Source organism: Sycon ciliatum, unplaced genomic scaffold (assembly GCF_964019385.1).
Source record: "Sycon ciliatum unplaced genomic scaffold, ocSycCili1.1 SCAFFOLD_1045, whole genome shotgun sequence".
Taxonomy (NCBI): Eukaryota; Metazoa; Porifera; class Calcarea; order Leucosolenida; family Sycettidae; genus Sycon; species Sycon ciliatum.
In genome coordinates this window covers 29308-44109 of record NW_027044654.1, presented here as the reverse complement: position 1 = coordinate 44109, position 14802 = coordinate 29308, and the positions used below count along the sequence as shown (strand labels likewise).

At 48.8% G+C, this 14802-nt stretch overlaps 1 protein-coding gene across 1 annotated transcript; it reads right to left on the bottom strand.

Moving 5' to 3' along the window:
• Positions 1–3518: 3518 nt before the first annotated feature.
• Positions 3519–8595, bottom strand: LOC135830506 (protein patched homolog 1-like). The gene is made up of 2 exons (XM_065342755.1): positions 4867–8595; positions 3519–4662 (listed from the first exon to the last, which is right to left on the bottom strand). The coding sequence occupies exons 1-2, from the start codon at positions 8125–8127 to the stop codon at positions 4075–4077; spliced, it is 3849 nt and encodes a 1282-aa protein (XP_065198827.1). The 5' UTR covers positions 8128–8595; the 3' UTR covers positions 3519–4074.
• Between the last annotated feature and the right edge of the window lie 6207 nt (positions 8596–14802).

Genomic DNA, 14802 nt, shown 5'->3' with positions numbered 1-14802 from the left:
CAGCACGGATCGGAGAAACGACTGTGTGCCGTCGCTGAAGGAACGTAGTCGAGAGAGAGAGAGAGAGAGAGAGAGAGAGAGAGAGAGAGAGAGAGAGAGAGAGAGAGAGAGAGAGAGAGAGAGAGAGAGAGAGAGAGAGAGAGAGAGAGAGAGAGAGAGAGAGAGAGAGAGAGAGAGAGAGAGAGAGAGAGAGAGAGAGAGAGAGAGAGAGAGAGAGAGAGAGAGAGAGAGAGAGAGAGAGAGAGAGAGAGAGAGAGAGAGAGAGAGAGAGAGTAAGTTACATTTATAAAGACAGGTAAGTCTAACAAATGAGGACTGAGACCTCTACAACAGGGTTTTTACGCCTGAAAGCAGGTGCATGATTTAACAAGCAGGTTGTCAGTCTAGATTTTATGCGCAGATGGAGAAAAAGCGCAGAATTTTTGTAATGAGATGAAAAGCAGAAATAATAAGAAATAATAAGAAAAGATGAAATGAAAGCCTGCTCACAACCCCGCCCAGCCTTGCGAACTGGGTATGGTGGATTAAGAACCCGGTTCAACGCTCGAGCAAGCGCTCTCCACTCAAGGTGTTCACAGCAACTGATAGGAACTCATATGGGGAAATTATAGAAAAGAAATAATAAGATAAAGAGAATAAATTTCAACGCACCTCAATAAACGGAGCCCCACATACAGTACCTCAGAAAAGTGGATCTTCCGACCAGTGTTTTTGTTGACGCCGCAACCAGATGATGTAGCTGCTTCGCAGAGACGTCTTACTGCACAAATTACAAATAAATTTTATTCTTCGATTAGAAAATCCAAGCGCTTTCAGAGCCCTCCGAAGAGAGTCCGGGATGAAACCACGCACACCTACCTCAACCGAAAAAGAAAACGACCTGCCACCCGTTTGCTCGGCATTGATCGGCCAGATCCGCATACCGCCTGTCCTTCCGCGAGTTACTGACACTGAATCTGTCCTCAGCACAAACTGTCAACTCCATCCAGAATACAATCCTACGACTCGTAGAGTACAGAACTATATCTGGTCTGAGGGTGGTAAGTGCAACACAGCTAGGGAAAGAAATCTTTGCACTAACTGAGTCGACAAGAAGTTTCCAGTCTGAGGCCGCTGACAGGAGATCAGTCGTAACCAACTTTCGTCTGGGCTGCAAGCTCATTTGAATTTCCGGTTTGTACGGTGTTTGCAGCAGTGCGGATTCGAATCTCCTCACGCATGTTCCTGACGATGACCCCGAGTACGTTGTCGTGCCTCCAGGTGTAACGTCCCTGGTCCAGCGCTACGCGACAAGCGCCAAGCACGTGGCGCGTAGTACAGGCCCAGGTACGGCACAAACTACAGTATGGATCCACTACGGTGTTTCCCCAACGGCGTAGGTTCGTCGGAGAAGGTAGCACGTCGAGGGTTGATGCGAGAAGAAATTTCAAATCCTTACCAGTACCACCGTACAAAAGGGATTTCCACGAGAGGTCCTGCCACATCACCGATGTCCACTCCAACCACTTGCCTTGCACCTGAAGAGTCTTCAGCCTCAAAATCTGCTCCTGCGCGTTGATCTCCTCAAATGTTTGAAGGAGATCCTTCCTCGGGGGTTTGGAATGCTGCTTCGGAGCACGAGCACCCAACCCTGCACGATGACTTGAAGATGACGGTGGACGGAGAGTCCCTGAACCTACTGATGCCTCTGCACACTCCAGCTCTATTGTCGCCGCATATCGCTTTGTCAGCTTCGCATCCTTACTCCGACGCAGAGTGTACAGCGCCCTCATGCGCGCGTCCCCACTCGATCGAAGAATGTGCCATTTGATGGACTGGCACTTTTTCCACACCGTAGGAAGGTAGTGGAGGCGTAAGCCAAAGCGTTTGCGACTGCCAATAAAAAGAATGGCAGAGTTTGCGCATCGAGGTAGGCCTGACCATTTCTTCAGAAATGGTAAACACATAAAGTGCAGTTCACGTACAAAACCTTGTGTGAGTTCAAGAACCTGGAAAGACCAAGAAAGCTTGGGCACTACAAGATGGTGGTAAAGCCATAGCTTGTGGTGGTCTTGAAGCCAAGAGCCATCTACTTTTTGCATGAGAGATACAGTGAGTTGACGGATGTCTTCCCGCTGGGTCTGCTCAGAGCAATCAGCATGCAGCCTTCGCCCCAGGAACTTGAACTCTGCAGTGTCAATGAAAGCGATCTTCCTCCCTGACATTGTCAGGCAGGGATCGTAAGGTTTGTACCGGCCATCTACAAGCTTTGCTGCACTGCTTTTGCATTTGTGCGGCGCCGCCTGCATACATTGGGTCCACGAGAGAAAGTCCTCCGTGACCGCAATGAGTTTTTGACAACCTGCACTAGATTTGCTATAGAGGCCTAAGTCATCAGCAAAAGCTGTTTGGGACACTTGCAAAGGGGCAGATTTAAAATCATAGGAGAGGCAACTTAATTCAGGGGCTGCAAGTGAGTCCAGCAGAAGCTGGAAACAAATATTGAAAAGGACCGGGGACAAGGGGCACCCCTGGAAAACACCAATGTTGTAATTAAAGGTGGGGGTGTGTGGTTGTACGACGAAAGCGCAAAGACTGTCGTAGTAGGAAAAAATTAATTTCCTGAATTGCAAAGGAAGGCTGTAGTGGGTTAGAGCATACTGTATCAGATTGTGGCGCACTGAACCAAATGCATTCTTCAAATCTATCCACGCAATGCAAATTTGGCGTTTTGCCGTCTTTGCATCACGCATCGCCTCATAACAAAGTGATGTATGCTCTAAGCACCCAGCCTTTGCAGGCATAAATCCTTTCTGGTTGTCACCATCGAAGAACTTATTGCCTAGCATATGTTTCAAGAGGCGCTTTGCAACTAAGGTGAAAAAGATCTTCCCGGACGTGTTCGCTAGAGCAATCGGTCGGAATTTCGAAGGATCATCAGACACCTCCCCCTTGGCCAGGAGTGTGATACACGCTACCTGCCACTGCCTTGGAATGATCTTGCTCTCCCAAACCCGCCCAAAGATGGTGAAAAGAATGGATTGAAGGGAGGGACAAAGCTTCCAAACTATGTAAGGTATCTTGTCAGGACCCGGTGCAGAGGTGTTGCGACACTTCTTCAAAACATTCTGAAATTCAGTCCATGTAGGGGTCCCCTCATCGACTGGGTGGGTGCAATCCCGGGGCTTCCCTGCACTAGGGCAGGATTCGTACGAAGTGGCACGATCCTGGTCTGCATATGTGTGTTGGAAGTACTCAAAGCAGGTAGTGTCAGAGAAAGTGGGTTTGACATGGTTGGTTGGTTGAAACAATTTCTTTCCGAAGGCATATGGGTCCTTGAGAAAGGCATCCTGGTCCCTCTTGTTCCGGAGAGAGAGAGAGAGAGAGAGAGAGAGAGAGAGAGAGAGAGAGAGAGAGAGAGAGAGAGGATGAGACAATGCCTGCTGAAGAGCAGGGTATTATGAGTTCGGAATAGCCGCCGCCACCCGATACACGTAGGGAGTTAACAGGGCCATACACACTAATGCCATACACACTAATGCCATTGCACGCTGATCTCCAATGAATTATAGTATGCTAGCAATCCGTGCACTTTTGTGAATTAGCCGCCGCCACATGGTCACTAATTGCAGAATATTCAAATCATCACGTTAAAAACAGAAATCAGTACGGGAGAATGGAAGCAAAGCCTGAGACTGCAGTGCATGAGTAAGCTAAGGCACAGAAGAAGTCAAGAAATGGAAGGTAAGGGCCCGATGCAACTGAGAAGCAACAACAAAATTACGATCAGCGGGTTACTTGAGTTACTTGAGTGAATCATTCCTTCCTCAACTGACCGAGGACAACTGGAATGAGACTGGCAAATTGCACTTGACGGAATGCACACAATTACAATTGAAGACAAGTCCTGTCAACTAATAGTCTGGTAGTGGGTGCCGCTATGCAGCTGCTGCAGTGGTGGCCAACACGGCTAAGATAACCACCACCACCACCATCATCGCCTCCATCATGAGCACCGTGAATAAGCACTGGCAAAAACAGTAACCTGGGAATGGAAATGAATGGCAACGGCCAGCCTATGGCCACATTCGGTGTTTACGCCAGCTCTGTGGTTTTTTCTTCCGTAGCGGCTGCCTCGATGGGCTTTTTCATCGTGCCGTTCTGCGACTCTCCACCATTGTTAAGCTCATTCATCCTGTACGTGCCAGACTTGTCATCAACTTCTCTGGCTGGTGGCCCGACGAGGCTCAGCACGACCGGCAGAAGAATGAGCCCGTTTGCAAATGCCACAAGCACCATCACCACGTATGTGAGTGCATAGTAGCGTCTGAAGAACGGGAACTGGTTGGCGGAGAGCACGGAGAGAGCAATGATGGTGCTGAGTGCGCCGTTGATCATCGGCTGCAGCATCTCGTGCAGGGCAATCTTCATGCGCTGATTGCGGCTGCCCTGCGCGAGCAGGAATGCACGGGCGTAGTGGGCAGTGAACTCCACGGCCATGCCAATAGAGATGACCAGGTTGGCGATGGAGATGGCGTTGAGTTTGACGTCCATGGGACGCATGAGCCCGATCAGCTGAATATCAATCATCAAGATAATGAAGCAGACAATGATCGACAGCCAGGGGTTGAGCTGAAACAGGAAGGTGATGACGAAAACTCCAAGCAAGCCGTATCCAATTGCCTGAAGTCAGAGACGTGGCAAAGAAAACAAACATGAAGATCAGCAGAAATATAGAGAATGAACGCTTTTTAAGACAAGTAACACGTTCAACCCCCTCTCTAGGGTATCCGGAATGGCAAAACGGTTGAAATCCATGCTCCATAAGGGGGGGTGAGTGCTAGTTATAAGAGTTCGCTGGTTTCTCTGTCTCTGGCTATGACTTACCGAAATCAGAGTGATCTCAATATCAAAGTATTGCTCCCAGAAGTAGAATATGTAACCGATGGAAAACGTGCGGATGTCGTTGTTGTTGAAGGGATCAACCCTGCTGCGCACATCTGTGATAGCGTCCAGATACGTCTGGTGCTCGACCAGATTGTCAAAGTAGTAATTGGTGCGCGCAACCGTCAAGACTGCGTCGCGGTGCATGCACGGCACTCTCTCACCGGTCGCGTGGTGCTGGCAGTAGAGGTAGGGTGTCAGCAGAGTGCCGATCCTGGCGAACCAAATCGGGAAAAAGAAATTGTAGCAAAACGTGCTGTTGATGGGCACGTTGACGTTGGCGTCAGGGCAGTCAAACTGTGCCAGGGCCTGCTGCTGAAGGTTATAGAATGCCAGGATTGATGCCGTTGAGTTGGATAGGAAATTGAGATCGTGAAGACGAGTGCCCTGGACAATGTGGGGACTCGGCTCCAGTGCGTCGAGCAGGTCCAGCATACGCTGCTGTGCGTTGACGTCGCTGAACTGCCTGTCTCGTGCGATGAACAGTAGATTGGACTTCTGAATGGTGATGGTGGTTTCGGTTAGCCTCGCCAAATCTCTCTGGTAGGTGTCGCGCAGTGCAATGTCGCTGGTGCGCAGGCCCTGTTCCGTGTTGACAATGCCGTTCCATAGCATGACGGCGCAGAACGCGGTGAAAAGCAGAACGATGACGATCTTGGCAATTGTGTTGGAGAGGAGCGGCGCGTAGACCTTGTCGATGAATCTTGCCATCATCGTATTGGCCTCCTCAGGTGTGGAGCTCTTGTTGGCTTTAGACGCTTTCGTGAAGATCACGTCCATGCGATTGGCATGATTGCGCCGCATATCGTACACCATCAGGGGAACGAATATGAGAAACAGGAAGAGAAGATTGATCAGCACTGAGATCATCAGCACGAGCACCAGCTGGCGCACCGCCGCGATCGGTACTGGATAGATCAGGATGAACGCGGCGGCATTGGCAACCGACGTCAGACAGACGGACGGACCGGCCAGGCGCATCACAGCGCCCATGTTGTCCTTGACGCTGCGACTGCGGTCATTCAATGCCGTCATTGTGTGAGCCAGGACGAACATATCGTCAATGCCGAGTCCCAGCGATACAAACGGTGCTAGGTTGACGCTGATGCCGTTCAGCGTGACCTGCACGTACGAGGCGAACCCGATGCCGGCCGCACTGCTGATGGCGATGGTGGCCAGGCCAAACAATCCAAGGATGCCGTGTGAGTTCACCATGGCCAGCTCCAACTCCTCTCTGTTGCCTATCTTCAACAGCGCAGTGCCATAGTTGCCAAGCGAAATGAAAACCAACACTGCCATTACACCGTAGCTCAGGCCTAACAGTGATCCCTCAACCGAGCCAGCCTGTTCCAGAATATCGGTGAGTGAATTCCCAGTGGCAAAGTCGAAGCGTAGAGCAGAGAACATCTCACCTGCACCATACCCAGTACCTGCCTCCCGTTGGTAGAGCCTCAGCCAGTCATCCGTCAGCTTCTGATCAAACGCCCGCGCCAGATCCTCACGCCGCTCTTCACTTGTCCAACTGACAGACGGGTAACGCTCTTCAAGTTGATCCTGCCACACCGGGTTGTTATGGTGGTAGTCCTCCCAGCCAGAGCGTATCAGTGTGATGGCGGACAGGCTCAGGCTTGAGAATCCCGTGCCGGATACATTTTGCCGCTGGGGTCTGGCTATTCCCGACGAGTAGATCGACGTGCCCAGGAACGCACCGTTCCAAGCCTGGCAGCACTTTACCTGTCCGAAGATGCAAGCTGTCCGGCTGCCCCTCACGGCCGGGTTCAGCTGAGAGTTAGCCGCGTCGTTGATGTGTTCCACGATCTGACCTGGTGTCATCGTCTTGTAGCTGGGCCGCCAGTAGAACCCGATAGAGCTGAAGAACTGCGCTGCTCCCACCAGCTCAATGATGAGCGCCCGAACCTGCAGCGCTGGGTCCGCACTCGGTGCAACACCTGCCTGAGCCAACGCTGCTACACTCAAGCAAGTGGCGCCAATCGTGGTGTTTCCGACCGTGCCCCCATCTACAGCCCGGTTGAAGTCGAGATACAGCAGAAGCGGAGCAAGAACCGGGTCATTGCCGGCCGCCATACCAACACTGGTCAGGAGGATTCGTGTTGCCTGCTCCGCCAAGAGCTCCACGTCTGTCTGGTTGGTTGTCGCTGGCAAGAAATCGATAACATTAGCGACGAGGGGTGTAGTGACAGCCATTCGTAGCCGACCGCTGGTGTCGAACAAATCCAGAACGCCTATGGTCGGTGCAATCAGACTTCGCAGTGCCAATGTGACAGCAGTGACGAGTTCAGCTTGATTGCTTACGTTGGTTCTCGGCTCGAGGCAATCCACATTGCCAGTGCTGCTGGCAAACCAACACGGCACCAACTGACCACTGAGCACCAGCTGGGACACAGTCAGCGGCGGCAAACCGGGAACCTCCACCGGCGTGTTTGCTATCTGATTGTGAACGGTCGTGTACGTTGAGTTGACCGCCGTGGCCAGCGGAAATGCGATGTCGCCGAGCTCACGCAGCGCCGACGGCCAGTCGACCTCCTGACCTTCCCGGAAGCAATCCAGTGCACTGGCTCTGGAGCAGGGAAACTCGTCTATACCCCAGCCCTCCTCCACGGGAGTGTATGCTGCTGGAAGGGTTGGAAATTGAAGCCGTGCCGTCGGGTAGATGTATCGGGTGAATCCTGAGTCAGCCTGCATGCACTGGGCAAAACGCCAGTACAGGTCGGCGGAACTCTGGCTCCTCCGGAACGGGACGGGCACGACCGGCCTCTCACACACGTCATTGTAGCTGTAGACGTTGTTGTCGTAGGTGAACGTCACATTCGCCCAAACGGCCATGGACTCCTGCAGCGCCGCCATTCCATTGCCTGTGGCGCCCACGGGAGCATCGTTGTCACTGATGTTAAACAAGACGCCTTCGGAGCTGGCCGACGACACCACACTTGTCAATTTGCGGGTCAAGCCGCCGTAATACCTCTCGAATTCCTTCATTTCGTCCACCAAGCGTGAGTCGAGATCGGTCCATAGCTCGTTGACGTTCCGTTTGTCGACGTCAGTGACCAGGAGACCGAGAGCAAAGGCCACTGCTAGTAGAACACCAAGTCCACCGACCAACGCCGTGAATCGCACAACCAAGTTGGCATAGCCCGTAAACAGCCGATCGGCGAAATTGTTGAAGTGCTGCCTGACGGATCCCATATCGCCGAATGTTTGCTGCACGCACTACACCGTGCACCGGCGACCAGAAGCTCTGCTGCAGACTTCAGTGCTGTGTTCGTCACGCTGTGGTCTAAACTGAAAGGAAACCGTCGACCGTGGAGACAAACGCTGTCCGCGAGACCGGCTGTCGTTGGCTCGGTCAAATGAGCACCTCGGGCTCAGGATTCGCGCGAAGCTCTCGGTACTTTTTTTGCAGGTTAGGAATGTGTGCTGAGCTGAGACGCACAGTGCTGCGGCATCCGTTCACACTGACGCTAACAGACACTAAGCAATCGTGTAGAAGTAGATCTACGCCTGGACTGTGCTTCAGTGAAGACGACGTCCGTAAGTAACATTAGTTACAGGTGATCTAGCGCTTCGCTGCGCTAGCTAGTACTAGTACTAGGGGCAAACAGTCGAAAAGGTCACAACTAACTAACCTTGCGCTACGACTGCGAGCGACATAACACTAGTATTTCAAGAAATAAGTAGCAGTACTAGCACTTATCACCACTCTTTCTCTGCACCGTATACGCATAGATCTACGCGCGCAGTGCACATCGACGCTGCATGCAGTGCCTGTACTGTGCGTGCGCGTGCATGACTTTGGTGTTGTGGATCTTGGAGTCAAGTACTAGTAGCTCTATCTCTAGCTCTGGCTCTACACTACAATACACTACCGACTACAGACAGTACAGAGCTAGCTCTGCGCTCGGGGGAGGAATGCTGGAAGAAAATGCGAATCGAAGAAAATAGACTGTGTACCACGCACGGTGTACTGATGGCGCCACTCCACGAGTAGTAGGTCTACTACTAGTACTAGTACTACTAGTACTAGTAGAACAGCATACAGTTGTGTCAACAGTGGTCAATGTGGGAGTTGCTGTGTTTGATAACCATGATGATGATGATCACAGTGATGAAACACTGCTCTATCTCGATCTACGGCATGCACGGTGGGCAGGTCAGGGGGATTTTTCCTGTAGTTTTGGGGTATGGTCCTCGACTCCTCCATCAATCATGTAGAGTATAGCAATCTTTGACTTTGTCGTGGCAGCTGTCAGTTTTCATATCGATTTTGAATCAAGAACAGCCATGGCCCGGTGCAGATATCATGCATACAGTCTTGTACAATGTCACGTAAAAGTAAAGACAGTTCGCACGTATACATCATGACATTGTAACTCTGAGCAAAAAGGATGGGGTGAGGCTGGATCATGGATGGTCATGATGCATGTCAATGTGCCATGTCGACGCGCGCGTCGCTTCCGTGCATCATGTGCATGGCGTGTCCTTGGGCGTGGCTTTACACTCTACTCACTGAGTCACTGTCGGTAAATCTACCTCAGCTCAGTAACCAGACTGTCTGCCAGCCTAGCCAAGTAGACCCAACGTTCTCAGGTAGATGGGCCTACACAACACTACAGTTACTTATTAGTATATTACATCTCCTGGCTCGTCAGAAGACTGCCAATATTATGAGAAGTCGGGTGGTAGCCAACCACTTCCAAGTCATGTACAATGACATGCACACCGTACAGTCATATACATGTACACGTACATGTCATGTAGATCTACATTGTACATGATTGTACAAGTCATGTAGGAACACTACTTTTTTGATTTACACAAAGAGAAAGACCAAGGAACTACAAGTTACGTTCCTTGGTCTTTCTCTTTTGTATAAATTAAACCTTGGCTCTCCATCTGAGTACACTACTTTTTTGGTTTGGGTTTGAAATTCTTTATTTTACACATGCATTTTTCTGATGAGTGACTACAGTGCTGGCAAACTGAAATCCGACCCCCTGAGCAGTGGGTTCACATTCTAGCGGTCTCTGTTTCGTAGTTTTACCATCCCGTGTTGGGTCTTTGCGATGTGAGCGCACCGCTCAGGGGGCCGGATTTCAGTTGCCAGCACTGTGTACTTCAAGAAGTAGTATAATTATAGTACTACCATGTAGGTTTGCGTTAAGTCTTTGCACACAGTTGTAGTGGGCACCATTTTTGCCGTCTGTCGCCGGAATTTCTTGGAAATGGAAGCTCGAGTCGAATGGACAAGTACAATCATCTGATCATGTACATGTACATGTACCGGTACATGTCTCGCGATGGGTTACAAATAGCACGGATACACTGTCAGTCATCATGACGACTGTCTAACTCTAGACAGTGTAGTGGTGACCTGGCGAGCGCACGCCAGTACAGTGTGAACTGCAAATCATAACTAGATCCACTACAATGATTATGTGCATGGTTGTACATGTCTGAGGCAGGGAATCACATCGGAGCTTTACGCCTTTCTTGTGCACGCAGCGCCTTGGGCTAGTCTCCACATGATCTCACCAGCCATCGGACCGGACCGGGCCCAGCGCCTTGCCACCGGCCGCCACCTCCGTGTGGTCGAAACCTGGGCACCTTCCTACTACTACTAGACTGTCTAAGCTAACATAGTATTAAAAAGTAAGTTACGTAACAATGCACATGGAACGTCGCTGGAAAGGGAAGTGACCGAAAGAACTGAAAATGGATAATGCCCATGCGTACATTGTACATACCGTCAGTGGTATACGCGGAGCGTAGCACGCTCACGCCCGGCCTAGTGCTTCGCACCTTCACGGGACGCCGCACGGAATGAGTGATGTGTGACAATTGTGTGAATGTGTGAACACGCACGAAACACGCGCGAAACTGTAACCCTTTTGTACTCCTTTGTGATCCTTTCTAATCCGTTGTGAAGTACCTCCGAAGTCACTGGGTATAATCTGGGAGACGAAGGCGGAACTTGCCATGGATCTACGAAGGAGGGGCGATGACTAATCACACGAAACTACAAGTACGGGCATAATGGGCGAAGATATCACTTGCCTTCTCTATCGTTTGGGGTCTCTTCAAAGCACCACCTCCACTTTACGCTCAACTGACACTTGAGTCTTGAATGTGAGTGTCATGAGGAGCAGCTCTTCTACTTTGGAACTACAACTTGTACAAGCATGTACATGTGCATGACTATTGTACTAATCTTGTAGGTTACACCACATCCATGGTATATGTACAACTGCAAGCAGCCCAGTGCAGTATTAGTACTATTTTATAATAATATCTGTAGCCTTAGCTTTTACTGGGCATTAGACAAGCAGCTAGACTGTGGAGGGCTGTCAGTTGTGTAACTAATGATTATGTGTTGGATACGAACATACATGTAGTTGCTCAGTTGCTCGTCCTCTGTTACATTACTTCAAGCTGCAAGCACATGCACATTGTTGTAGGACAGTAAAACCTGTCTAAAGGCTAAGGACGACCGCTCAAAATGGACCTTCAAACTAAATCAAAGCGTTGTCTCTGTTAGTGCCATAATGGCACCAACAGTATTGTAACTAATTCATGTACATGTACATTGTACATTACTTGATCTACACATGACTGATCATGTACACCGTGTATACCGGTATGTACACCGTGTACATGTACATGTACTGGATATGCCATGGCTGTGCAGAGTAGTGTCTAGTGACTGTGTGTCATGTGTAGCGTCCAAACGGACCAAAGACGGTGCCCATTTCCTACCTAATTGTAGCGCATGGTAGAAATGGAAAATAGAAGCCACAGTATTTAAAAGGAGAGAAAAACAGTGCATGCGTCATATCAGCTCAATAGTAGCATTTCGATGCTACAGTACAGCAGCAGAGAGGCAGATTGACAAGACCAACAACAAAATACTGTAGAAAACGCGTACATGTACCATCATGTAGATGTACACTGTCATGTAGATGGCTTCCTGAACTGGAGTCGGAGAAGGAATAAGAAAGGCCCAGCGCATGTACTATGACTTATGAAGTTATGACTCTATGTAGCCTGTTCCAACTACAGTCATAATCATTGTACAGTCATACTGCAGTACTGGCTGTAACTAATGCTTACATGTACATGTAAGCATGGCCCATCATGAAAGAGTATCATTCCTTTCCTGACCATCACTCATCAGTGTATGTACCTCAGTGGGCCGGAAAACGTGCGCGGATAATGAAGTGGCAGAGCTGTGCAGCACGATTATTGCAAGAAGACTCGGAACCGTTCGGAAGTGGTACTCACCTGAGCGCCAATAAATAGCACCTAGTGGAACTTCAGTATGTAGTACCCAGGATGCATGTATAACAATAACATACTTTTTTTCTCTTTGTATCGCATACACCCTGTATTTTTTAGTTTTCACTAGTTTTAGGTCGCTTGCGCCCCCCCCCCCCCCTGCCCCTTTCCTACTCATTTGGCCTCCGAATGCCTCAATGTCTTGAACATTAATTAACTCCCTTCTAAGTATGGACTCGGATGGAGAGCCAAGGATAAATTTATAGGAAAGAAAAAGACCAAGAAGTGCGCATCCAAGATGTGCTACTTGTACAATGTAACATCTGATTGGCAGTTACATGTACATGTACATGTAGTTGTAGAACAGCAGTACCGTTGGTTATGATGTCAGTTCCTATATTACCTGTATGTTATCGCATGAGCTGATTGTCAAGTAACTGGTGGTGTTAGTGGACATTATAGCATAACTTGTACAATCATGTACGTGTAGGTCCTTGGTCCTTTTCTTTCCCTTCTACATTGTATTAAAGTTCTAATGAAGATCACGTGTTTGTGTGTATACAATGTAAATGGCAAGTCTGAGCAGATGCATTGGTTCCAGTTCTCATTCACAAAATACATACCGGATGCTGGATACCGCAATCAAAATCAAGTGCACTTAGCCTTACCAAGAGCACATGTAAATACGCTCCTTTACTCTTGGCCTTCCGATTCATCCCAAGCTGTTCGGCGTCGAGCTTCATGCCTGACACGAACCGAATATCAATCCAAAATAATGCGTACCTTTCACCCTGCTGAAGTGCCATGCTCCAAGGACTTAGGTGAAATGAAAATGATTATGATTGTAGTAATGTACAGTCAGGTTTTCGCAGCGGAGAGACTCAGCCAATCATGTCACCATGCGTAATCTTATGACTAAATAACTGTTTTTACTTTGAGCAATGCCATCGGCCCATCGGCGGGCCATCGCCTCACAGTCCTACTGTGACATACAAATGTACATGTACATGACATGTCCATGTATGTCACCTAAAGTGCTTACTTCAAGTATCCTTTACATGCAGAGTTGGCTGTCCGTATGACACTCCGAAGGCTGCAGGCAACTGATCACGAGAAAACAGAAAGAGAGTTCCTCTTTTTCCATCCGCAGAGGACACACTAGTAAAGGCTGAATCTGGCTATTAGTATTAAAGACGATTCGCACAAGAAAAAGATTACGACTCTGTGACTCCACTGACCGCCGGCAAGGCATGCACTGCATTCTATTGTTGTTGACTTGATGTTCCAAATTAATCTAATAACAATGAACAGTCCTTGGCTACACCACGCGCGCACAGCGATTGTGACCAAATGTTCACCCAGGGGGGCATCATCAGGGGGTTACAATGGAGCTTCAAAGTTCTTACAATGCAATGGTACTACATTTCTTCAGAATTCCCAAACTCCATTGCAGCGTATTTCTTGCACTTGAAATGATGATGCCCAATGGGCGAAATATTGGCAAAGTTATTTATTTGGTGCAGCTGAGAGCCTGTTGCCGGAATGGTGGTGTTTTCAAGTGCAATGGTCCCACATATTGAATAATTCCTACTATGGACGGTATGCATGGCGTATTGAGTGTTTGGGTGCTGGTGTAGTCTTGCTGTTCTTATCCACTAGTGCACTGTGTCTGAGCATGTACAAGTACATTGTATAATACAATAATACAGTACTGTCAGTAGGGATGCAAAGAAGCACTTGCAGTTATCATGCACTTGAAGTACACATGTACTGAGCAGTATGGCTATGAAGAACTCCCCTTTTTGCAAACGCCTTCTGGCGGTCCTCCCGTGTTCATCCTAAACGAAAGAGATTGGGATTTAGTGCATAAGGTTCTAGACTTTTAGGCTCCGGCGGATTATGCTCGCGAAATCAAGGAATTATGCTTTCATGGATTCTCGCATTATGCTCGTAAAATCCTCATATTATGCTTTGGCACCCGGGGATATAAATGTATATTCACTTTGTTGTACTTATGGAGCCTCAAAGTTCGGGAAATCGTGCCTTTTTTCGTACTTGCAAGTTGCAAGTGGCCATACGTGCATGTACAACAAAATACATGTACATGTACATGAGTATCCCCATACCAAGGTGTCCATGCATGTAAGAGGTCAACATGGAAAAGAGAAAACAATACTACTTCTATTCATTACTTGATTTCTTTTGTACTTCACGGTAAAAATATTATTTCATTGCCAAATGTTACCTTTGAAAATTATCATGTTCAACTGTCTTCGTATTCATCATACTCGTCCAACCGATGTCACCCTGGGCCTCACCCTGCGAATAATCAGCTCATCTCTCCCGTAGCGCCACTTCTCCTTCCATCATGACCGAACATCAACTATACATCAATTTAGAGCAATATCCTTAGCCTGCAGTCATATCACGGCTGCTAAAATCCAGACTGGTCATGACTTCGTAACATGCATAATGTACAAATGTAATGTACATGTACATGTACACGGAGTTTTGCGGACTACCCGCCACTATCACGTCCGCCCCGGAATACCTGATGAAGGCTGATTCACTCGCATCTTCTCGGCTACA